Source organism: Mauremys reevesii, linkage group 6, assembly GCF_016161935.1.
Source record: "Mauremys reevesii isolate NIE-2019 linkage group 6, ASM1616193v1, whole genome shotgun sequence".
NCBI lineage: Eukaryota > Metazoa > Chordata > Testudines > Geoemydidae > Mauremys > Mauremys reevesii.
The window spans coordinates 85,345,193-85,369,154 of NC_052628.1; the positions used below are offsets into that span (position 1 = coordinate 85,345,193).

Below are 23,962 nucleotides of genomic sequence, written 5' to 3' on the forward strand. Positions count from 1 at the left end.
GTAAGCTGCTCCTTGGATTGTGCAATTGAATGACACTAGCCAATATCTCTGGTCCCAGACACAACCCTAGGAACCTCCGTCTTGCAGTGTCCAGTTATGCCTGCTGGACGCTGCAGCTTATATGAGTTCATCAATTTAAGAAAGAAATTGATATGTACCAGGCTTGTTATCCCAAGGGGAGTCTCTGATATGCTTCAAACCAAATTCACTGCTTCAGGTAGAATAAACAAACAGATTTATTAACTATAAAGATAGATTTTTAAGTGATTATAAGTCAAAGCATAACAAGTTGGATTTGGTCAAATGAAATAAAAGCAAAACACATTCTAAGCTGATCTTAACACTTTCAGTGCCCTTACAAACTTAGATGCTTCTCACCACAAGCCGGCTGGTTTCCCTTCAGCCAGGCTCTCCCCTTTGATCAGTGCTTCAGTCGCTTGGTGGTGATGTCAGTAGATGGAGGTGGAAGAGAGAGAGCGAGCATGGCAAATGTCTCTCCCTTTTATCATGTTCTTTCTTCCCTCTTGGCTCCCCCTCCCCCCTTCAGAGTCAGGTGAGCATTGCCTCATCGCAGTCCCAAACTGACCAAAGGAAGGAGGGTGACTCACTGAGAGTCCAACAGATCCTTTGCTGCGGCCTAGGCCAGCATCCTTTGTTCCTGTGAGGCTGGGCTGGGTTTCTCCCATACATGCCTTGATGAGGTGTGAATTGCCCCTCTGCTCTTAGAGAGTATTTGCCTGGGCTTGCTTTAAGCCATGAGGATACATTTTCAGCCTGATAGCTGTATACATGAAATTATAACCAATAACATTACTGTAACAACAATTACTATAACATCAATGCTCAGTGCATCAGGAGCCTTCCGAAGACAAACTTAGCATTAGATACCACACAATCAAACTATAAGGATGAACGTGGAGGTGTAAGGTGTTCCCACGAGGTACAGAACATCACAATGCGTTGTAAACTTGAATTTAGATAAGTAGTAGGAAAATTACCATTGTAGCCTGCACTATAGTGACTAGTCCTTCAGTGACCTTTAGTCTGCTAGGTTGCAAGCCAAGAGCATCAGAGAATATAAATGAGTTAGACCTCTCCCTTTGGAGGAGGGGAGGCAGAAAACCCTCCCCTGTCCTCTGTGTTTTTGCTGCTGAGCAGGTGCCACAATGTGACTCTGTATTAGGTCTACCAAAGTATCATGAATTCGAGAGACTGAGAAAAGTAGCCAATAGAGCTTTCTCACTATCAAATTTGCATCTTTGATTTTGGAGGGAGGGATTTGTTGATCTTAATATAATATTCCATTAAAAATAATAATCCTCTTTTGGCCCAGAACACTTGATAAAGTTACAGAAGGAATACGGAAAGCTACAACTGGATGTGTACCAGTTTCAGAAAAACCAGACTAACCTTCAGAAGAAATTTTCCTATGATATGTAAGTTTGTTCTTTTAAATACATGACTTACAGAATGAAAGGTCATAAGTCAAATTATTCTTTTGAAACCTGTACTTGAATACTGCACTTTTCCCCATAGTTACAGTTTTAAAATATAAATGCTGCTAGTAGATGTTTTGAGACTAGATAGCATTTTCAGAAAAGGAAAATAATATACCATCTATGGTCCTGATTGGTTTCTGCTCATTTGTGTGAGTACTTGTGGCTCCCATCACCATAGTATTGGAGCACTTCACAAACGTTTCTGACTTGTGTTCCTCTCAGTGCTCCTGGCACACAAGGAAGTACAATTATCCCCACTTAACAGATAAGGAACTGAGGCACAGAGAAACTAAGTGACTTGCCAAGGTCACACAAGAAGTCTGTGGGAGGGCCAGAATTTGAACACAGATCTTCCAAGTCTCAGCCAGAGCTTTAATCAGATCTTTGCTATGTTTCCTGAAGTCGTCGTCGTCATCTTCTTTTGTATGGCTAAAACCAGCAATGTTAGGTGTCCAAGTCTAGCTCAGCAATCCAATTGATTGCTTCAGGTGACACAGAGTGGATAGGTGAGATGCCATTGGGATGTGGATTGTTTGGGAGACTGATTGATGAGGTGCTCCATAGTTTGAAGTCAATTTCCACAGTCAGAAATAGGATGGTGTCTCAGTCCCCCTTTATGGAGGAGGTAAGAGCATCTGCCATGTGATGTGTGGATGCGATTCGAAGTGGACATGTTTTCCACAGAAGTGAAAAGTAACTGCGTTTTTCATTTGGGTCCTTGAGGTGTTTATTTGGCAGTTTGTGTCTTTCCAGCTTGCTTGCTATTGATTTTCAGGGGATAACCCCAAATCTTCAAGCTCTTGTGTTGCAAGCCAGAAAGGTTTTCTGAAGTTGAGTTGGAATCTCAGTAAATTATATAAGGACTTAATGTATTGAAAGGTCCTTGTTAATTCAAATATGATGGAACTTTTGAAGAATTTTTTAAGATGAATTTGAGGTAGGTGGTATCTGCCAGTATGGGAAGCCGTGGTTGAGGTGTTGATTTCACTGTACCCTAAACAGCAATGGAAATAGGTACCCCTGAAGCATTGTAAGTTGTGAATAACAAAGTATATGTGCAGGGATACTGGTAAGATCTTCAATAACCCTTAACATTTCCATGTACTCACTAGGAGTTATTCCCTCCTACTGAAGCTGTTTGAAAATATTATTTCCTGTACTAATTATGAATTCTGTTTTTTTCCCTTTCTTGCTAACATTGATGTTCCTTTCTCTGTATCTTGTGAAAGATGAACCAATGCAACTTTCTTTGCTTACATTCTTATAATTATTATGGCTCTCTACTCAGTTAGCAGCAAGTTAACTTGTGCTTCCTATGCTACCAGGACTGGTACTTCCACAGCAATGGAATGAAAAAGTCAGATCCTATATAAGTAGTAGCTTACTTTGGTTTCTTATAAATCTTAACAACTGTCACGAAGAAGAAATTTTTTGCTATTATGGACCTGATCCTGCTGTTTTTATACAAACTTGAAATCAATATGAATTTTGCCTGCTTTAGAACTGAAGGATCAGTCTCCGTTTTGTTTTGTTCTGCTGATTGTACTCAATACATTTGTAAACTGTGGCTTAAGAACTGATATTTAGTATGTGGAGCATCTCCTGCACAAGATTAGGCCCCATATTCGAGCTACCTTTCAAATAGTTATACATTACTAGGCTTTGTTTAGTTTATTTTGAATTGCATGTTAGGTATGGGTCTTCAGACTTCTAGCTCCAGAGAAGGTTAATTGTCAGATAGTCTCAAATGAAAATACCTGTGAAACAGTTGACCTTGTTTCTTGTATATGTGGACAAAGACAGGTGACATGTTAGTATACTTTGTAGACTTTGTTTAAATTGTAGTGCAACTGACTTCCTGATGATCCACCCTGTTTACTTAGGTAACTGCTGACCTTATGAAATTGAAACTTAGAATAATAGAATGTCAGGGTTGGAAGGGACCTCAGGAGGTCATCTAGTCCAACCCCCTGCTCAAAACAGGACCAATCCCCAGACAGATTTTTGCCCCAGATCCCTAAATGGCCTGCTCAAGGATTGAACTTACAACCCTGGGTTTAGCAGGCCAGTGCTCAAACTACTGAGCTCTCCCCCTCCTCCGATAGGCCTTGTACATGTAACCTGGTTTTCTAAATTTGTTGAACCCAACAGATGGCTAAATCTACCCCTTGGCATGTTTAAAGGTGTGGAAGAGGAGGACAGAATCATGTCTTTGGGGCCTCTGCTGCATAATCCTCTGCTAGACGCAGGACTGGAGGCAGCAAAGATCAGTTATTTGCCAGAAATTCCCATGGAAGGCGGAGACCTGCAAGAGCAGTTTTATACCACACCCTAAATGGGATGTCTTTAATGCTAATGACCCAGATCTTCACACACAGGAGGCAATCTATGCACAAAACTCCCCCTTTTATTATGGAGTGGGCCTCAGGCACAATCCACCCATAACCCTCTCCCTCTCCTTCCCCCAAGGCCCTTCAGAGAGGATGGTGTGCTGTGTAGACTAGGTGTCAGGGATATATCACACAGTAGCCAGGCCCAGGTTGAAGACCTGGTAGTGTGGCACCAAGGAATCCATGCTTCCAGGTTGGTGGGGGTCTCATAGACCTATGGTCAGAAGGGACCATTATGGTCATCTAGTCTGACCTCCTGCACAATGCAGGCCACAGAATCTCACCCACCCACTACTGTAACAAACCCCTAACCTATGTCTGAGTTATTGAAGTCTTCAAATCATGGTTTAAAGACCTCAAGGTGCAAAGAATCCTCCAGCAAGTGACCTGTGCCCCACGCTGCAGAGGAAGGTGAAAAACTTCCAGGGCCTCTGTCAATCTTCCCTGGAGGAAAATTCCTTCCCAACCCCAAATATGGCAATCAATTAAACCCTGAGCATGTGGGCAAGACTCACCAGCCAGCACCCAGGAAAGAATTCTCTGTAGTAACTCAGCTCCCACCCCATCTAACATCCCATCACAGACTATTGGGCATATTTACCTGCCAATAATCAAAGATGAATTCATTGCCAAAATTAGGCTATCCCATCATGCCATTCCCTCCATAAACTTATCAAGCTTAGTCTTAAAGCCAGATATGTCTTTTGCCGCCACTACTCCCCTTGGAAGGCTGTTCCAGAACTTCACTCCTCTAATGGTTAGAAACCTTCGTCTAATTTCAAGTCTAAACTTCCTAGTGTCCAGTTTATATCCATTTGTTCTTGTGTCCACATTGGTACTAAGCTTAAATAATTCCTCTCCCTCCCTGATATTTATCCCTCTGATATATTTATAAAGAGCAATCCTATCTCCCCTCAGCTTTCTTTTGGTTAGGCTAAACAAGCCAAGCTCTTTAAGTCTCCTTTCATAAGCCAGAGTCAGAACTCTTGTGGAGGTGTAGGGCCTCTGAGTGGCTTCTGGGGATCAGGCATGTTTTAATGGTGGCAGTGAAGGGGTTAGGAAACATGACCTTTTCTGATAGTGCAGTTCCAGCTCCCCAACAGGGGTAGCTGTGCGGAATCCCTATGGAGCTTTCCTCCTTCTAAGACTTCTCCCATGTGCGGGGGATATTCTGGGTTTATGGTTGCCCAATTATAATCTCAGTCAAGAAAGGCAGAAATTGTTTCCATCACTGCATAAGTTGCATTGTACAGACGTACATAGTTTCTATTCATACATTTCTTATTTTTATAGCTATAGAAAATACTTTTCATGATTTTTATAGCGCATTTCACAGGCAGTATAATGTGTCAGACTTAATGTTGCTGTTAACTTTTCATATTACTTGTTGTGCTTTCTTTTTACTGTTGCCTTTACACTGCATTGCACTTTGTATTTCATTAGTCATAGAAATGCACACATAAGTGTGCTCAGTAAAGGGCAAGTCGCACTTTTTAAATGGGTATGGAGAGAAAGGGAGAGAGAACTTGTGACATACGTTCTAAAGGCTTAGGAATGATCATTTTCCATCTTATTTGTGTATAGAGCCTTTTGAAGAAGTAATTACTTTGTTGGCAAACATAAAAAGATCTTCACAGTATTATTTCCTCAAGAGTAAATAATACTATCTTCCAATTCATTTTAAAAGCAGTAAAACCAAACATTGCTGTTAGCATAGTGTGGTCTATGGTGTGTGATAATGAAATAACATGAGGTGGTGATTAAAGAGAGGGCAGTTTCACTGTGCCTACATGTGTGCCATTGAGAACTGCTAATCCTCCATGAGTTCAATTTAAGTTTAGTGAGGGGGAGAAACTGAGGAGCGGTAGTATCATTCAGTACCAGAAAATGGGTTAAAATTAGAAATACAGTTAAAAAATTACTCAGAAGCATGACCGGGTATAAATTGACTTGTTTAAAAAAAAAGATATTCCAGTACAGACAGCTCTGAATTGTGCATGTTAAATTAGAAGACATTGAGAAAATCAATTATTATAGTAGTCTCTAATTAACAGTTTTGGTTCTGAATCTTGTGGGAAACATACTACTGTCTTTTAGGAGAGAAACCGTTCATTAAAGCCTTAGCACAACCTAGTCCTTCAGAAGAATTTGTTACATCTAGGAATGAGAGTAGAAGCTCTTCTAGCAGTTCTTATGTTCTTAGCAAATTGAAATTCAGAAATGTGGTTTCATGCCCACAAAATGAAAGAGTCTTTGTTGTCTGCTTTGCTGTATATTGGCAGCAGGTTAAAATGCTCTTTATTCAGTATAGTGTCTCTCATTTCCTCCTCTTGGAATTAGTCATGATCAGTAATTAAGCTCACCTTTCACCTTGATAGGAATGCAAACACTTTCACATGAGTAAACTCCTGAGGACAAAAAGTGTATATTCAGTGTGCTTGTGATTCAGTGTGATAGTTCTGTTCTGTTCCACTTACTGTCCTCTCAAGATGCAGCAGGGTACTTCTGCTACACTCCGAATTATAAGGCATTGAGTAACAATTATTTGGACTACCAGTTGAATGTTTTGTCATAAGAAAAGTAAGAGCAGGAAAATCTGCAGCAGACCTATTTGTTTCAATTAGTTAATCTGGTGTACTCTAAAATTGTCACAAAAGGAATGTCCTCTGGATTATAAAGGTTTGTTCTTTTTTGTTTGTTTCATTTTTTAATCTAACCCTGAAAAGTTAAAACAAACAAACAAACCAGACTGGTAGTTCCTCTTTCAAAAAGGACAGCCTCAGTGGCAGAGGGAGCAATAGTAATGTTATGAGTGGGGCCCTACCAAATTCATGGCCATGAAAAATGCATCACAAACCATGAAATCTGGTCTTCCCTACCCCCCCCCCCCATGAAATCCGGTCTTTTGTGTGCCCCACCAGTAGCAGCACAGAGGTAAGAGTTCCAATACTACAGGGTGGCCTGCAGAGCTTGGTGGCTGGAGCCTGGAGGCTGCTGACTGAGGGCCCAGCTCTGCAGGCAGCAGCGCAGAAGTAAGGGTGGCAATATCATACCATGCCAAACTTACTTCTGTGCTGCTGCTGGCAGCAGCTCTGCCTTCAGCCTGGGCTCCCGGCCAGCAGCTGCTGCTCTCCAGCTGCCCAGCTCTGAAGGCAGTACCGCCACCAGCAGCAGTGCAGAAGTAAGGATAGCAGTACCACAACCCCCCCTACACTAACACCACTGGCCCCGCAATTCCTCTTTGGGGTCAGGACCCCTACAATTACAACATTGAAATTTCAGATTTATATAGCCGAAATCATGACATTTATGATTTTTTAAATCCTGTAACTATGAAATTGACCAAAATTGACTGTGAATTTTGTAGGGCCCTAGTTATGAGCTGGGTGAAACCTTGGTATGGGTTGAGGTTAAAACCTCATTCGAATTGATGTGTGAATGCACCCATCTTCGTAAGAAACACTTAAGCTTTGTTTTACATGTGGCTCCTTAACAGATTCTGTCCAGGGTCGGGGAGGGTTCCACTGGGTATTGTGACAGGATGTGAGTGTGTGTGTGAGGGAAAGCAAAACATACACAAACCGAGACAAAAGAGAGAAGCAGAAGTGAAAAAGAAAACCAAGAAATAGCCTTGTGAGCATTGTGAGACCCTGGAAAAAGCTAGAGAGAGCTTTTGGTTTTGGCCAGAGAGGCTTGATTGAGACTGTAAGCTAAGAAACTGGGTCTTTTGTGTTTGAAGAAGCAGGACTTTGTACATTTCTTGTAAATAAACAAGATTGCATAAAAAAAATAAATCAGACTTCCATCAATTTCTACTTCCAACTGGAGCGTCCCTGGCCTGAAATTTGACTAGCTACTCAGATTACCGTTGTCCTTTTTGATCCAACAAACCTTACTCCCAGTGCTATGCCATGGTTGACAGGTGCTCACACACAAATGAGGAGGTCAGCTAAACTAAGCCATGGTGGTTTGTGTTATATTAGAAACAGAGGGAGAACTAAGTGGGAGTTATTTGTCAAAAATAAAAACTTTTATAGCAAGACAACTGAGTTCTAAATTTTTAAGATGTTACAAAATACTTAAAAAAAAATTCTCTAATCAAGAATGTGATTAATTCATGCAGTGAGGACTATGGCTCTGAAGTAAGTCTGTAGTTTTGTTTTTGTTTAATTCAATTCTGTGACTCTCCTTTCCTGCTTTTGGAATTAGTCATGATTAGGCTTGAATGTGAATTGATTTCTGAGCTTTTTAAGCGAGTGCTGATTACAGAAGCATTTAAGATTATTTATGTGGGGATATTTTCAATGGTACAAAAGGCAAATTAGGCACTTAACTTTCCTTTTGTGTCATTGAAAATCTTCCATTATACATTAATTGGGGAGGTTTGCAAAATGGAATCCTTTCCACTGACTTCAATGGACTTTGGATCAGACCAAGGTGCTCAGCATTAGTCAGCAGTGAGGTATATGGGCTTACTAGTATTACAATTAAAAGGAGAGTATGTTCCTCAGTAACTGACTAATCAAGAGATCCTCAGTTTCATACTATATGTGCAGTCCTGCCTTTTCTTTTAGAATTCACGTAGACCAACAACAAGAGTTACAGAAGGATTCTGGGATTAACCTGAAAACTCTCCTGGAGTTGGACTGTCTTTTGATTTTAACAAACTAGGGTTGCAGGCAAAAGCTGAGCAAGTCGTGGAGTGTTAGGGTAGTCTATTGCTAAGGTAGCCTATAGGGTAATCTAGTTTACTGTGTCCAGTATAAAACGTGTATAAAAGTTGTCTTCATATACTTTTAAAAAAATCTGTTTTTAACTGTACAGGGTATCTGGGTATTTCTGAATGTTCCCCTCTCCACCCACATGCTACTAAAAACAATAAAACACCCAAACTTGTTTGTTCTCTTGAATTCTTATCTGAATGTTCAGTTGCATATTCTTCTAACTAATCTGTTCTTAAAATGAAGAGTTCAATCATTTGTTCAATCTCTGCAACTCTAATAAGTGAAAAATCATTACAACCCAGTGGCTCTCTGGTGGCCTATATGAAATGAGTTGGTGGTCTGAGTCTAGTTCCCAGTGGCCAGTGCAGCTCTCCATACAGCAAACATGCTGCTGTAATTGGCACATTTTATTTAGTATTGGCAGAGGGGTCAATCATTGACCAGGCCAGGGGAACTGAATTTACAATTGGTAGATTTTCCAGGTGCGGATGGGGCACATTGATCGCCCCCACCAACGTGGAGAAGCTTGCCTTGCTGCTATGTGCACATTACCTGTCATATGCATGAACAGAGGATTTTAATCTCCAGAATTGCTGATCTGCAACCTTTCGCAAAAAAACAAAATTATTCTACAGCAACAGCAATCAAAAACTAAGTGGTTACATGAGTTGGCCTTATTAGCACATGCAGTATGTATGCACACATAAAATGGAGAGCGAAGCCAGTCATTGTAGGCCACAGTTAGCACCCCCCCAGAAGATTCTCAAAATCTCCCACATTACGTGGAGACAATTTTAGATCTCCTTATCTCCCCCAGGAGTTAAGAAACTAATATTAATATAACTCATGCCTGTGCTCAGTTTTTCTACAGTCTGTGGTGTTTGCTCTTACAAATTTTAGGTGTTTCCTTTAGTTTGATGACTTTCTTACATTTAGAAGTTAGTCAGCCAAATCATGCTTTTGAAAAGCCAAAACTCTCCTGGTGTGCAGCACAAACAAAATATTAGCAAAGGTCACTAACTTGACTTTCAACAGCACATCTGTCTACCTATTCCATTCCTTTCCTTTCTAGATGTGAAGTAAGTGCCTTTTTGACTCTTGCATTAAACACAAATGACCTGCTCACTTGGGATATGTCTTCACTGCAGTTTATTTGAGATAGCCAAGCCCATCTGTGAGTCTCCACACTGCAAAGCCATACTTGAGTCATACCTGTGTTGCCATGTCTACATAGGTGTTGCAGCAACCTGGGTGAGGCACTAGAACTTCTGGGGACATATCCCATGGTTCTCAGTTGTGCACTAAACTGAGCCGCATTAGCAATTATTTTGCGGTTTATTGTGGGCAAATTTGTCTATCCTTCTTGGGCCCGTGTGTGTGGAAGTGTTCTGAGCCCACCAACACAATAAATAAAAGTACTTTCCTAGCTCTGGTAAATTAACTTACATTCATGAAGCAGGCATGGGGGAGAAACTATCAGCTACCTCCTAACATTCCATTAATTCAGGGGAACATCATCAGTCCAACTGTTTCTATGCAGAATCAATACCTAAAGGCTTACAACTAGTACTTGAAATGTGTAATTTCCCCCATCCATCTTGAGAAGTCACATGCCAGCTGAGCTATTTGCAACATGGCTTTCTGTTTTAAAAGTGTTCACCTCCGTTTTCTTGGCACTTGCTGCAGTGGCATTTCAGTTAAGACTTAAGAAAGGGAGTATATTTTCAGAAATGAGGCACATTTTGAAAGAACATTGTTTTTTCTAATGGTAATTTATATCTAATACAAAATGCTTCTGAATAGGCACTGTTGTATTACTGTAATTTAAACGAAATAAGCAAAAAGTGTTAATAATATAACCCTGCCGCTGTCTAACATTAAATGGTGTAGAAAAAGGTCTGGTACATCAGCCTGCTTAGCACCATGGCAAACACAACATTAATAAAAAGTAAAAAAAAATGTTAAAGATACAGAAAAGAAGGAAAAACAATTACAGCATTTGAAATGTAAAATATTAAGTGAGGCCTTCATTTTAGCATCGTTTGTTTGATGATGAAAGATTTTAGAAGGAAACTCCCTCTGCTGTTTGACAGTGTCTTAGATGGTATTAAAGATGGTAATAACTGGCCTTTTGAGGAAGTTAGTTGAGATGGGCTGGAGATATCGCTGCTGCTGCTGTTGACATCCATCTTAGAAGGAAAAGCCCCCTTGTTTGACTGTCTCTTAGATGGTATCAAAGATGGTATAGCTGTCATCTAAGGTGGTGTTTGGGATTCAGCTGGAGCGGGTAGGGGTGGCGATGTCACCTGGGACCCTCTATTTCTCTGGCCCAGTCTGGTCAGGACACCTCTCCAGATCAGGATGATGAAGTCCTGGGGTCCCAGGAAACAGTGTGGGTGGCAGCTATGGTGATGGCAGCTAAGCTTGCTCCAGTAGCCACTATCTGGTCTTTCATTCTGTTCTTCTTCTTCTTTCCAACTTTCCCCACAAAATTTCTTTCTTTTAAGGACCCAAAAAGGGAGCGATAGTTGGCATAGCCTATCCCTTTATTATTTTGTTCACCGATCAGGCCTAATGTCTGACATACTGATTTTATCTCATTAACTTCCGGCTCTTCATCTCCATAACTTCAACACAGTCCTTGAGTCATATCAACTTGTCCTTTTCATTTAGACTAATGTAGTCTGTCTATCTACCTCCCTTTCATACCTTTTCCCATCAACATTTGTTGTTATAGGTTATGTAACATCTTATGAACTTTTACATACATTTTACAGTTGAGCTCACAATTTGGGTAATTTTATAGGCCCAATTGTCACATCACCCAAGAGCTCCCTGGTTCCTTGTTGTTATCTCCTCTCCCACCAAAAGATAACTTACTAGGTCAAATTGTAATTTCTGGTCTTTGCTCCTGAGACACATAAGAGGCTCCTAATTGACTTAAGGTAAACAAAAATAAGCCTGGTTGTTTAAACCAAAACATACCTTTTGCACTGATTTAACTAAACCAGTGTAGAGTGACAAATTTAGTTAAACCAGTACAACTTTCCCATGTCCCCTCAGATGATTCTAGCCTCACCTCCTATTTCTCTGTTGTTGTTCTTGTTTTTTTTCAAACTATGCAAATGTAGGACTAGGAAATCAGCAAAATGGAAAAAGGAAAGAGATACACCTTTTGTGAGGGTTTTTTTTTGTTTGTTTAAGAAAGGTTTGTCTGTTAGAGATGTTCGGATGACAGTACCTCTATAAGCTACTTGTTCTTTCTCTCAAGGTCCCAGTGCATCAATCAGATGAAAGAGTTAAAAGAACAATGTGAAGAAAGGATAGACGAGATCACAAAAAAAGGCAGCGAGGCCCCACAGGCCACGGAAATCAAAGAATTATTGAAAAATTCCAACAAAACCTACCAGGTAAGCCTGTGTTTTTGTTTTGTTTTTTTGGCAGAAAGTCAGTTGTACCATTATTTAGGATGTCAATGGAGCTGTACTATGTTGCTTTCTCCCATAGGGTGCTACTCTTTGATCCTTTAATACAGGTGTAGGCAACCTATGGCACGTGTGCTGAAGGTGGCACATGAGCTGATTTTTCAGTGGCACTCACACTGCCCAGGTCCTGGCCACCGGTCTGGGGGGCTCTGCATTTTAATTTAATTTTAAATGAAGCTTCTTAAAACATTTTAAAAACCTTATTTACTTTGCATACAACAATAGTTTAGTTATAGACTTATAGAAAGAGCCCTTCTAAAAATGTTAAAATGTATGACTGGCACGTGAAACCTTAAATTACAGTGACTAAACGAAGACTCGGCACACAACTTCTGAAAGGTTGCCGACCCCTGCTTTAATATATAAAATAGCAACAGATTCTCATGATTTTTTTTCTATTATAATGTACTAGATGACCCTGTGAAGCTTGGGAGATTAGTGTTTCTGATAATAACTGAGGAAGTTGCAGCTTGACCTCTGTTGTCAGAGTGAGGCTTATCTAGGGTTGCCAGGTGTCCGGTTTTTGACGGGAAACCCCAGTTGAAAGGGGACCTATGCAGTGTCCGATCAGCGCTGCTGGCTGGACCACCAAAAGTCCAGTTACCACAGTAACCCTGATCGGCCTCTGCCACCAGGAGGGTGGGAAGAGCAGCTGCTGCTGCTGGAGGAGGCGGGATCCTGACCGTGCATGGCGTTTCTTATATTAAAATTAAAACACAAGTTTAAAAAACAAGCTTTAAAGTAAGATGTTATAAAGCAAATTTGCCATTAATTGTACCTTAAAGGATTTTTGTGTTGCAGTTTCATTTTATAAAGTAACCCGAGGAATGAAAAACGGTTTGTGTTGAGCCTGAAAAGTCTTCTACTTAGTTATCTAGAAAGTTGAATGTCAACTATGCACGACAAATAAATATATTCAAGTTTAGCCTTTTTTGGTTTGGCAATTATTCATTGTTAAAAATTGTTCTCATATTTTGTGCAAACCTATTTAATCCTATGAATTACTTCTGTACTATTCAGTAAATGAATGGTTTGAGTATTTGCTCTTTGTGTTGTTCTTGGTCACCCAAGTCAAAGCCCTGACTTTGACTGAAATTGGAAAGCCGTAACAAACAGTTTCATAGTTATTTAAGAATTCCCTCCCCCAAGACATTCTTGAAAACAAATTGCTGTATAAATGTTTGTATAATACACAAAAGGTGCAAATACCATTCAAGTGAATTTGTGTGTTTTATTCAGACATTGTTTGTAAATACTTTATTTCAGTATTTGTTCATCTCTAGCTTTACTGAAGCTCAGACAGGAAACTTTTTTTGTGCACAGTGCATGTGATTTTCTACACTATCGGGTTCCTATTTGTTGGCATTGACAATTTTATGTACTGGGCATATAAAATATTTTATATGCTCCCTGGCTTCTGTAGAATTGTTCTTCTCCTGCATACACTGTAAACAAGTACAAAGAAGCAATAGCTTTATTACAACCTAGTTTTCAAGTTGCAAGAAGTTGATTTAGTACAGCAGAACTTTAAGTGCTGCTCAGTTTTATGCTTGTAAAAGCAAACTAGCTTAGCATTTAGCCAGGAAAATGCTCATAGATGTAAGGTTTGTTGCCCCTAAAATTTCAATGGCTGAATTTCTAAAGTGGCAGATCTTTAAGCTGATATTCTTTTACAGCCATTAAACTTCAAGCAGTTCACTGGAGTAAGGGTTTCCTGGTATATGCTCTAGTGCTCTATCTCTAGTCTACTTGTAAATTCATCAGTGATGGCACTTGCTTTGCTTTTCTTAGCTGGGGGAGATTGACAGTTTAACAGATCTCACTGTTAAGAAGTTTTCTTGATAATCTATTTAGCCTAGTTCCATTGCATTATAGTGAAGCCTGTTTAACTGAAGCTTGGTTCTCATAATCCTGGGATACCTATATCCTGGGGTTTCTTGGTGCATGCCCCAGTAGAGCCAGCCAATTGTTATTCCTTTTGCTGCACTCCTGAATTGGTGGACCAGAGTTGCTTCTTTATAGCGAGGTCGCCCGCTTCCTCCTTTCATCTGAAACCACTTTATCTGAAATCTCAGAATGCCCCCAAAGGTTCAAATAAACTGGACTGTTCCATATTCTGTATACCACATTTGGAGCTCAGCTGACGTTTCTTTGTGACTGATTCACCTTGTCATCTGATGCTGATGTCTGCTATGTGGTTACTTGTGCACACAGTCACTGTATCAATGAACACTCATGCTGTAGCAAGTTGTGATAGCCAAAGTGGGCTCTGGCTTTGTAAAACATTTGCTGTACTAAACCCACACTTGTTAGCTGCCATCTGCCTTTGTGAACAGTCCAGGTGGTGGTCACTCTTAGGGTATTATTTTGGCTTTCATCTGTCAACAGGTGTGATAAAGAAGCAGATGGTTCCAATGAGGTGGAGGAAGGATTACAATACTTTTTTGGAGGAGATGGCATTTAGGGGTTTACAAGATGTCCATCTACACCCATGTTTGCCACTCACCCACTCTCTGGCATAAGGCTTGGATAAATTTGTGATCAGGCATTACGACAAGTAAACAACAAAAATATCTGCATTGAGTGCAGAGGAGGAGGGCAGGACTCCTAACTGGTAACATCAGAACAGTCCAAATTGAACTAATTAATGTATCTGAATTAGGCTGCCATAAATTAGTGTTCCCAAAACTTATTGAAAGCTGAGCCCTCCTTGAGAAAAATAACAGTAGTAGCTTCTCCAGCCCAGCAGGGCAGCCTAGGGGGAAAGTTGCACTGCCTCTGTTTTGTATCCAAAACTATTTCTTGGTGCTCCAGAGGGACATGTCCTTCATGCTCAGAAACGTTGCTTCAGAGAACAATAGCTCCTGATGCACTATGCATAGCAACTACTGAATCTGATGGTATTGGGTGGAGTAGTACAGGAAGAGGCATTATATCAAACTGTTCTGTTGGTGTACTGTGTGTGGAAACTGTGCTGCCTGTTTATCGGGGTTGTGTTTTACTTCCGACTCCAATGAAGATTTCAGTTCAAGTCTATTTCTTGAATTGGTTTTGGAGCATTTAGATTTCTCTAGTCAGGGTTAAAAATGAAATATAAATCAGAGTATAGGAATAAGCATTTGGATGGACAAATCACATATGTCTGTATATGTTTTTAAGGGTAATAGTCAGCTGCCAACTTTTAATCAACCAGAGCTCCAGCTGCATGACCTGGAAGAGCAGAAAGGAGATGAGGAGCAAGAGAAGAACAAAATTCTTGGAAATGTAGCTCTAGAAGCATCAAAGCCAATGCCCAATGTAAAAAAGGTACCAGAGATTGAGTCTCATGGAGACAAAGGTAAGATTGGCTATTTACATCACTAACACCTTAATAGCAACGGAGGTGAGAAATGGCTTCTAATTAATAGAATTTTAATTTAATTAGATGTAAAACAAAACTGCATAACTTAGTTCAGCAGATTCACACTGATCACAATTTTTTTCTGTGCTTATGGAAAGTTATAGTTAATAGCTAATGCCTGTCAAAATATATTTTAATTTAAAAAAACTGCCATTGGCTGAAGAATATGTTAAAGTAGTAGTGGCTAGATCCACAAAGAGGACTTGGGCTCAGCACTGAAACACCTAACTTTAGGCACCCAGACTCCCTATACGATGTATGGGAAAAGTTAGATGCCTAAGAATGGGATCCACAAAAGCCAGCAAGCTAAGTGGCTAAGATAGGCAATAGGAAATACTGAGGAGAGGTGCAGGCACCCAACTCTGGACCAGATAGAGGGCACCAATCTCCACTTGAGATTCACAGTTGTGAACCCTCTCCTGGAGTTAGGACTGACCAGACTTAGGAGCCTTTCCTGCAAAAAACAGTAGTGGTGGGTCAGAGAGAGAATGAGTGACTCTGTAGCCTAGTGATTGGTGCACACTTCTCGGAGACCCAGGTTCCTGTCACTGCTCTATTGCATACTCGCTTCAGTAGGAAAAAGATTGAGACTTGCCCACTAGCCCAGTGGTTAGGGCACTCACTTGAGAAGGGGGAAATCTGTGTTTAAGTCCATGCTTCACATTGGGCAGAGTGGGATTTGAACCTGGGTCTCCCACAAGTTAGGTGGCAGCTGAGTTTGAGGATCTAAATTTTGGATTTAGACATCTGAAGTGGCAATGAGGTGCCTAATCTTTGTGAATCTAGCCCTAGGTGTACACTGCAAGTAACAGGACAATGTTATATTTAGCAGGCCTAAATTAGTATCTCTAATTTGCTATGGAAAAGGTGCACTCTTTTCTGAAGACCTTCTGAAACAAAGACTTGACTTTAATAGCCTAAAACATTAGTTTGTTTTTAGTAGATGTGACCTTCCTGCAACTGCTGGAAGTTATCTTTTAATCAAACACAAGTTATTGGGCTGAACGCAGAAGTAACTGGGTGAAATTTAAGGGCCTGTGATATAAAGGAATTTAAACTAGATGATCTAATGGTCTCTACTGGCCTTAAACTCTATGAATGGTTGCCAGATTCTCTGCTTAGCATCATATACGTTTGAAATTCAATTTTCTTAAAATACAACTCTGAGCATATTTCAGGTCTCATTCAAGAGAGCTAGTATTTCAATGTGACTTTTTATATAAGGATGTTCTTGTGAATTGTATCTCAAAACGCTGTAAGAATACAGCTACATGGCGAAAATGACGCAGCAGTGTATGCTGGGACCAGTAATGTCCCTGAGCTGCATTTTCATATTAAAGACAAAAGCAGCTACAGGCTCTTTGTGGAACTCACATCTGGTCAACCTTGTAGTAGGCTGACTCTATTTAAAGCCAGTTGCATTGCTAACAGTGTAGTGTTTGCACGCATGCACGCACACACACAAGTTTTTTACACTTTTAATGCTGTGAGAATAGGCATTTACATAGAATATTAAAACTCTGTATTTAAATAATTCTACTCTGCATGTCCAATTATTATTTGATCTCACTAGAACCTGAAAGGGATTCAGACCTTTTCCCTATTTACCATAAAACAAAGACAATGCAGACTTTAAAGCCCTTATGAAATACAAATCCTGCAGTGGTTTCTAATAGTACCATTAACTTAGGGTACGCTGATTTATGCCTATACATCCTTTGGAGTTGATGCAGCTTAAAGAGATGTCCTTGCACAGGAAAAAAATTGAATTTGGGTGGGCAGAGGGCAGTTGATTCTGTTCTAGCTTTTTAAAGGCTTACGCTTTGCTAGGATCAAAACTCTTAGTGCACAAACTGTGATTTCATTGTTTTTCAGAAAGGACACGTGATCTGGTTGCAGTGAACAAAGAGGAGCCTAAAACAGAAGCCGAGAAGCTTTTTGTTGATCAAGGACCCCCACACGATTCAGCCAAGAGTGCCGTGGATCATGAGGAACTATCTCCTGAACTAGGAAAGGAACCGAATCCGTATGAGGGGGTAAATGTTCCTAAAGAAGGTGATGCAGAAAGGGAGTCTGTCAAAATGCAAGAACCACCTGCAGGCCATGCTGTCAATCAAGAAAATGCTGCTAATGAAGAAGTGGAGCGGGAGCACCTCTTAAATTATGACGCTCAGCCGGATGACCAGGAGCCCAGTCAGGATGGTTAGTACAAAGATCCACTCAGGCTATCTAGCTGCCAAGTGGCTTGCAGCTAAAGCCAATGATCTTGTAGAATGTTTCAAGGGTCATTTCTTCCCTGGTGCAGTAATGATTAATATAAAATCTAAAATGTCACAATGCACTGGTCTGTCATGTGACAGACTGGTACTCTGAGACGAGTTCCCTGCTTTCCTTGCTCTGAGTGGAAGCTGGAATTTGTTTCCAGCTCTTATGCTTGTTAGTTGTATTCTGAAGTGGTTTGGGTCCGGATCAGCAGTCCTGCCTGTTTGCTACAGATGTTGGGCCATCTCTTGCTCTTTTACCTACACGAGTATGTCCATTGACATCAGACTCCTTATGAGTAATTCTAATAGGATTTGACCTATTAAAATATATCTACAGCGAGGGGTGGGGGTGAAATGTTTTTGTTCGTTTGGCAAAAAACCCCAAACCTATTTTTAATAGGAAATTCTTTTAAACAGTAATATTTGTGTTGGACTTGACCTTGGCAGACTTGCACTACTATATATGTACCTGGAGACAAAGCAGTTTGCATTTACTCTGCATTACTTCACACCTGGTGAACTAGAGCCATTATGTTTTAGTTCACTGCTGTGTTTACCAGCCAGATCACTCAGTTTCTCCTGTCTATATAGTAACTGTCCTTAGGCTCTGTCCTTTCTATGGGTTTGATTCTGTGAAGCATTGAGTCTCCTGTAGATGGCGCATACCCTCAGCTTTCATTATCTTTCAGCCTTCGGGCTTAATCCTGCAACATTTAGCAAGTACTGTGTTTTTAAGCAGACATGCATCTTTGGCTTCAATTATAGCCCAGGGATACACTAGAAAAGGTTTGCTGGTAACACTGTACTGACACACATTCCTAGTGTTGATATAGCTTTTGCTGAATATAGTTTCAGTTCTCAGGCAAAATAAGCAATACTACCAAATGCACTTTCATCCTGGTATAGCTGCATCTACACTAAGGCTTTGTTGGTATAGAAATGTAATTAAAAAAAAAAACAGTCACTCCCCTGACATTACAATACTAGCAAAAATGTCTCGTGTGAATAGAGCTTTATAAGTACATCAAAGCTTCTAGAGCTCCAGTCATCTTGCTAGTGGTGCAGTCTTAGTGACAACATTTTCAGCTATATCTGGAATTTCAAATCAAAAGTACAAATCAAAAGCTCACAGGCAACAGGATGGTGCAGAAGAGTTCACACAAGCCAGAAAATGAAGATTGTCTGATTGTAGCAAAATGAAAAGAATCCCCCACTCCCAGTTTTGCCGTAAACCAGTTCTCTGCTTTCCAGGTACTAGCACATATTCTCTTGCAGATAAAGCTAAGTGAAAGCAAGAAGCCCAAGATTAGTTTTCTGAACTTCATTAGTCTTTTATGCGATACATGTAGTTAGGCTAACTGTACATACAACACTTGCTCTTCGTATGTCTTTCAGAACTGTCATGAAAATTTACCTACCTAGGCACAAATCTCCTTGCCCACACTCACAATGATAAAACTAATTGTTACTTACCTACTAAACTAGTTATTTGTCCCAAGTCATTAGACAAACAGGCTTGCAAGACTGTCATATGTGGACTACCATTGTGAATCCTGAAGTCCTGTGTTCCTGTGGCTTGTTTGAAACATCTTGCTGAACAGAGGAAGCTGTTCATTATTCTGCTCCTTTGCACATGCCACTAATACCTACTACTGTTTGTGTTCAGTTTATCCTCCTTTGGTTGCCATTTACCATTTCTTTCCATAACCTAACACTTGCTCTTCCTATTCTGCTGAACATTGACTTGTTTAGCATCCTGGGGTATGGGAATTTTAATCTGTCCATTGGACAGATTTGCAGCAAGGGAGATTAGGTGAGTGTGTTTTTCCTAATATCTAACTAGAAGGATAGTTAATTACTGGAGCAGGTTATCTAGGGAGGTGATGGAATCCTTGTCATTTGGAGCTTTTCTAAGAACAGATTAGACAAATGTGTCATCAGGCATGGTCTTGGTGTATGCATTTCTGCTTCTCAGTAGGGGCGATGGACTAGATGACCTCTTGAAGGTCCCGTCCAGCCCCATCTATCTCATGTTATCAAGCCTTCTATATACAAGGCTTATAGCAAACTTAGTTCTGAAATTGGATAGGCAACTGCAGCAAGTAAGAATAGCTGAGAACTGAACCTCTAAGCAGAGGGTAATCAAATTTCAAGGGTTTGAGATAAATTCTACCTGTTGTAGAGCTGGAGTAGGAGGGAGACTGTTTTTCTAGCAACAGTGCTCTACTGCAGCTGTGGCAAGTTTTTGGCCACTAACTAATAAAACTAAATATCTTTATAGATAAACAGGGAGCTGAAGCAGGGAACCAGAACAACATAGCAGTTGACTATAACCTAGATGAAAATGAGGCTGAATCTGAAACTGACAAGCAAGCAGCACTGGCAAGCAATGAAAATAACTTGCATGGTAAAAACCTGAGTTTTTTTTAAATCCCCTTGTACACAGCATATTGTATTTTTAGAACTGTCCCCTTAAAAGGCTTTTGGGAGGAATGAAACTGACTGGCTTTCTATTCATCAGATTAGTTAACTCTGATGCCTTTGTGCTTGCTCTGAATACAGCTGGGGCCAGATTTTGCTATTACCAATTTTACTCTGGTGCAATAAGACTTCAGTGAAGTTACTCCCTATTTACATGAGAGAGAACTGGACACTCAAGCCAGTTTCATGGTATATGTAAAAGCAAACCATAACTGGATACTTGTGATATTGCACTATTCTACAGTGACCCAATCCTTTCAATAAGGACTATGTTGTTTCTCTTGCTGTTGTTCCACCTCTTACAAATGCAATCAATTATTCCAACTCTTACAGTATTAAGAATTTCACTTTTTTCCTCCCTTATTAGCCCCAAATCCTGAAGATCTGAATATGAAGAACCACTTATTTGATCAAGGTGAAGAGGAGAGACAGAGGCTGTGAATAAGGAAGCACACCATGTGTGACTCAATCACCTGCAAACAAATCCAATCATAAAGATCCAGATGAAGCTAGAATGCTTTATTGCCATCTCAAGGCTTTAAAAGGGTCCCAAATAAAGTAGATTGCGGTTGTGAAGTTTTAGTACTATGCTTCAATGGTTAAAACTATACTTTGTCTCTTACAGAGGTTTAAAGCAGTTCTGAATTGTCAAACTTTTTTTTTACTGTTTTTAAAACCTTAATTAGCTAGCAATAATTGAAATACTTTTAAACAGTCAGCTAAGTTGTACAATCGTACAACAATGGCATGAAGTAGGGGAAACAAAGTAATTCTAAGATCATATTTTGAATCTCTACCTGTGCTTCAGATGCTAAACTTAAACTGATCCTCCCCCAGTAAATGGTATGTTTAGTCCTTATTGTCACAAAGGCTGGAATAGTTGACCTGACCCTCTCAAACTACTACAGGGCTTTTGGATAGCTTTTTTCCCCCCGCTTCTGTAATATCATCTCTCTTCGCCACAGAAGAATAGCATGGTTCCCATGGGAGGTCATGGCAAAGAGGCTGGACCTGCATTCACAAAGCTAGCAAGGGGGTGTGGATTAGCTTTACAACTCATTTTAGGAGGAGGATTTGGTTTCTGTCAAACTGACTTGAAGCTACCACTGTCTAAGGGAAGGCTAAAATGGTGTGCAATGCATATTCCTTACTTCACCCATCCACCATTGCATTCAAAGACATTTTTATGTGGGTCTCCATGAGTAAACTTGAACACATTGAAGTTATATTATGCATAACAGAATACAATCACTGTACAATGTTTTTATTGTAACATGTTGAATGTATTCATTGTGGTAAACAAACATACAGTACCTCCTAGTGCCATTAGGAAAGCTTTGGGAGTGCTGGTATCTGCTTGTTACTGCAAAGTGCCTGTTGAAGCAGGAGTTTAAAGTGGGGGAAAGTCCACCACACCATCTATCACAGAAGGTTCTCCACCATGCTGTTTTAAAACAATTAGTATCACCCACATTCTTAGCTACCCCTGAGGTTTGTAAATCCTGGTTGATAAAAGTGGGTAGGTTACAGGGATTTGGACTCTGATACTGAAGGTTGCCTGTATGCCATAGTCCAGTGTTTGACAGCAAGAGGGGAAAAAAATGAAAGCAGCTTGCATCCTGTAACTGCTTGTTCAAAAGGACTATTTTTATAATTTGAACAAATCCAGATACTAATGCAGAATAGGAGACAGTAAAACAAGATTAGAGGAGAGAAGAGGTGGTAGGCATGATTGAATTGTACAAAGGACTGCACACTGCATTTAAGTTATACTCTCACAGCCAGGGAAATCTGATGCTTCACTCACTACTCATGCACTTTATTTCCTTTCCAGTTATGTACTGTATGCCATAGCTCACAGTGCCAGTAATCTGGCTATAGTCATTTGAGCACAATTTTTGTATCTTAAATAAAGGTAGTTGCCATACAATAAATAGGGCTGTGCTCAGAAGCTGCATTAAATCTGGCCTTTGTTATACATAAATGAATGCATATAGACAAGATACGCTTACGAGAGTTGAGAGTTTCTGAATAATGCAACTAAGTTGTCCTAAGAAAGGCATTGCAATGTTCTCCTCTATACAGTAACAAAGCCAGACACAGAAATATTACATTTCTGAAACTTTCCCTCTCACAATACATTGTGTTCATGGTTTGGGGGAAGGCTATACAAACTTGAGAAGAAAAAAAAACAAGCAGTTTGTAGAGTGACAGAAGAATGGGAGAGACAAGAGGACACCCCCTCTAAAAATGTGGACAAAGATGGGATGTATTGCCTTTGGCAGTACAGAGTTGCAGTTTTTAGTAAAAAGTTAAATTATCTATCCCAACTTTCCAGCCATTAGGTAATATAACTCAGACAGCTTAAAAAAATAAGATGGACATTAATTTGACTGTCATCCATTACATGGGGGATTGAATCATCTGTAAATAAAAACTTACTTTCTGAATGGTTTTTGAAGGATTCAGATTCTAAGTGTAATTTTTAAAAATGTAAAAGGCAAGGGGGCTTCTGTCAACTGTATAGAAAAGAATTTTAGAACTAAAGCTTTTTTCTAGTGGGGCAAGAGAAATTAGATTTACTCAAAACTGTGGTTTTAAATAGCTTTGTATATTGCCTAAAATCATTTGTACTCACTTTGAGTTTCCTGAATGAACTTGACAGGGTGGGGAACTGATTTTTGTTCTTGTTCAAAATGTTTTTGCAATGAAGCCTGATCAATTTTAGAAAAACATTTTAAAATAAATGTAAATCGTTTTCAGTGTGTTTAACTAATTTTAAACAGGGTTGGTTTACTTTCAATGTTAACTCCTAGTGCAGGGGGGAGGGGAAGGAGAGAGCTGGTTCATTTACCCAATTTCTAATTCATGTATTCTGTACTGTATCACATTTATAGAAGTTATTGCTAGTTTCTTAACATGTTACCTGTTGACCAGCTTGTGTATTTCCAGTAGAAGGTGGTTTCCTTTGAAAGTGAGCAGTCCAGTTTGCCTGGAAGTCTAGTAATAATTCTTCTTCACAATGCAGAGAAGTAGAGAGGTCAGTGCACTAAAGTATTTTTGTATTGAATTTACCTAGGAGAGAAGTTAATTTAATTGATTTCTAATATATTTAGTCTGCCAATTTTGGGTATTCAGTTTCAACTTTAATTAATCCATTTTGTAGAGCTCATTAGAAGTTGTCCAGCAGAACGCTTTACCATCAATGTCAATTTGTTGAAAGCTAAAGGTTGTTTTTCAAGTGATGGTCCCTTTGTAGATTCCAACTGAATTTAGAAAAGTGTTTTATAATAACTCAGTCAAGCTCAGAACAAAATGTTTTGATAAACATTTCAGTCAACCCAAAATGAAGGCTTTGGAACTTTTTGTTTTTTGGGAAATTTAAATGTTTCTGTTCCATTTTGGAACACAGAATTTTAAAATTGCATAATTTCCTGCAAAAAGAAAAATCCAGCTCATCTTGCCTTCTGGTCTTGCATTTTAATCCAGCTGTTATTCTTAGTACTGGTTTAGAGTGAGGCATAAACTCAGTCAGGAGTTCTGCCACTCCTAACTGTCACAAAACATCTGCTTGCCTCAAGAGAAGACTACTGTGTACTGTTGCTTTCAATGAATTTTCAACCCTTCCGCTACAGTAGTTCTGGGCAATGAGGAGAGATGAGCCATTAGTGATCATCATCAAAAACTCATGGAAGACAGGAAAGATTCCAGAGGACAAA

At 39.8% G+C, this 23,962-nt stretch overlaps 1 protein-coding gene across 4 annotated transcripts in view; it reads left to right on the forward strand.

Annotated features, from left to right (window-relative positions):
• GOLM1 (golgi membrane protein 1) overlaps nt 1-23,026 on the forward strand; it is a 51,975-nt gene extending 28,949 nt beyond the window's left edge. For 3 of the 4 annotated variants that reach the window (XM_039545610.1, XM_039545607.1, XM_039545609.1), the window contains 6 exons: nt 1,334-1,436; nt 11,885-12,023; nt 15,258-15,435; nt 17,374-17,700; nt 20,044-20,169; nt 20,611-23,026. In XM_039545610.1, coding sequence (XP_039401544.1) covers nt 1,334-1,436; nt 11,885-12,023; nt 15,258-15,435; nt 17,374-17,700; nt 20,044-20,169; nt 20,611-20,684 — 947 coding nt within the window. In that variant the 3' untranslated portion in view covers nt 20,685-23,026. The remainder of the gene's footprint in view (nt 1-1,333; nt 1,437-11,884; nt 12,024-15,257; nt 15,436-17,373; nt 17,701-20,043; nt 20,170-20,610) is intronic. The other variant, XM_039545608.1, reaches the window with a different exon arrangement.
• Nucleotides 23,027-23,962: the final 936 nt, after the last annotated feature.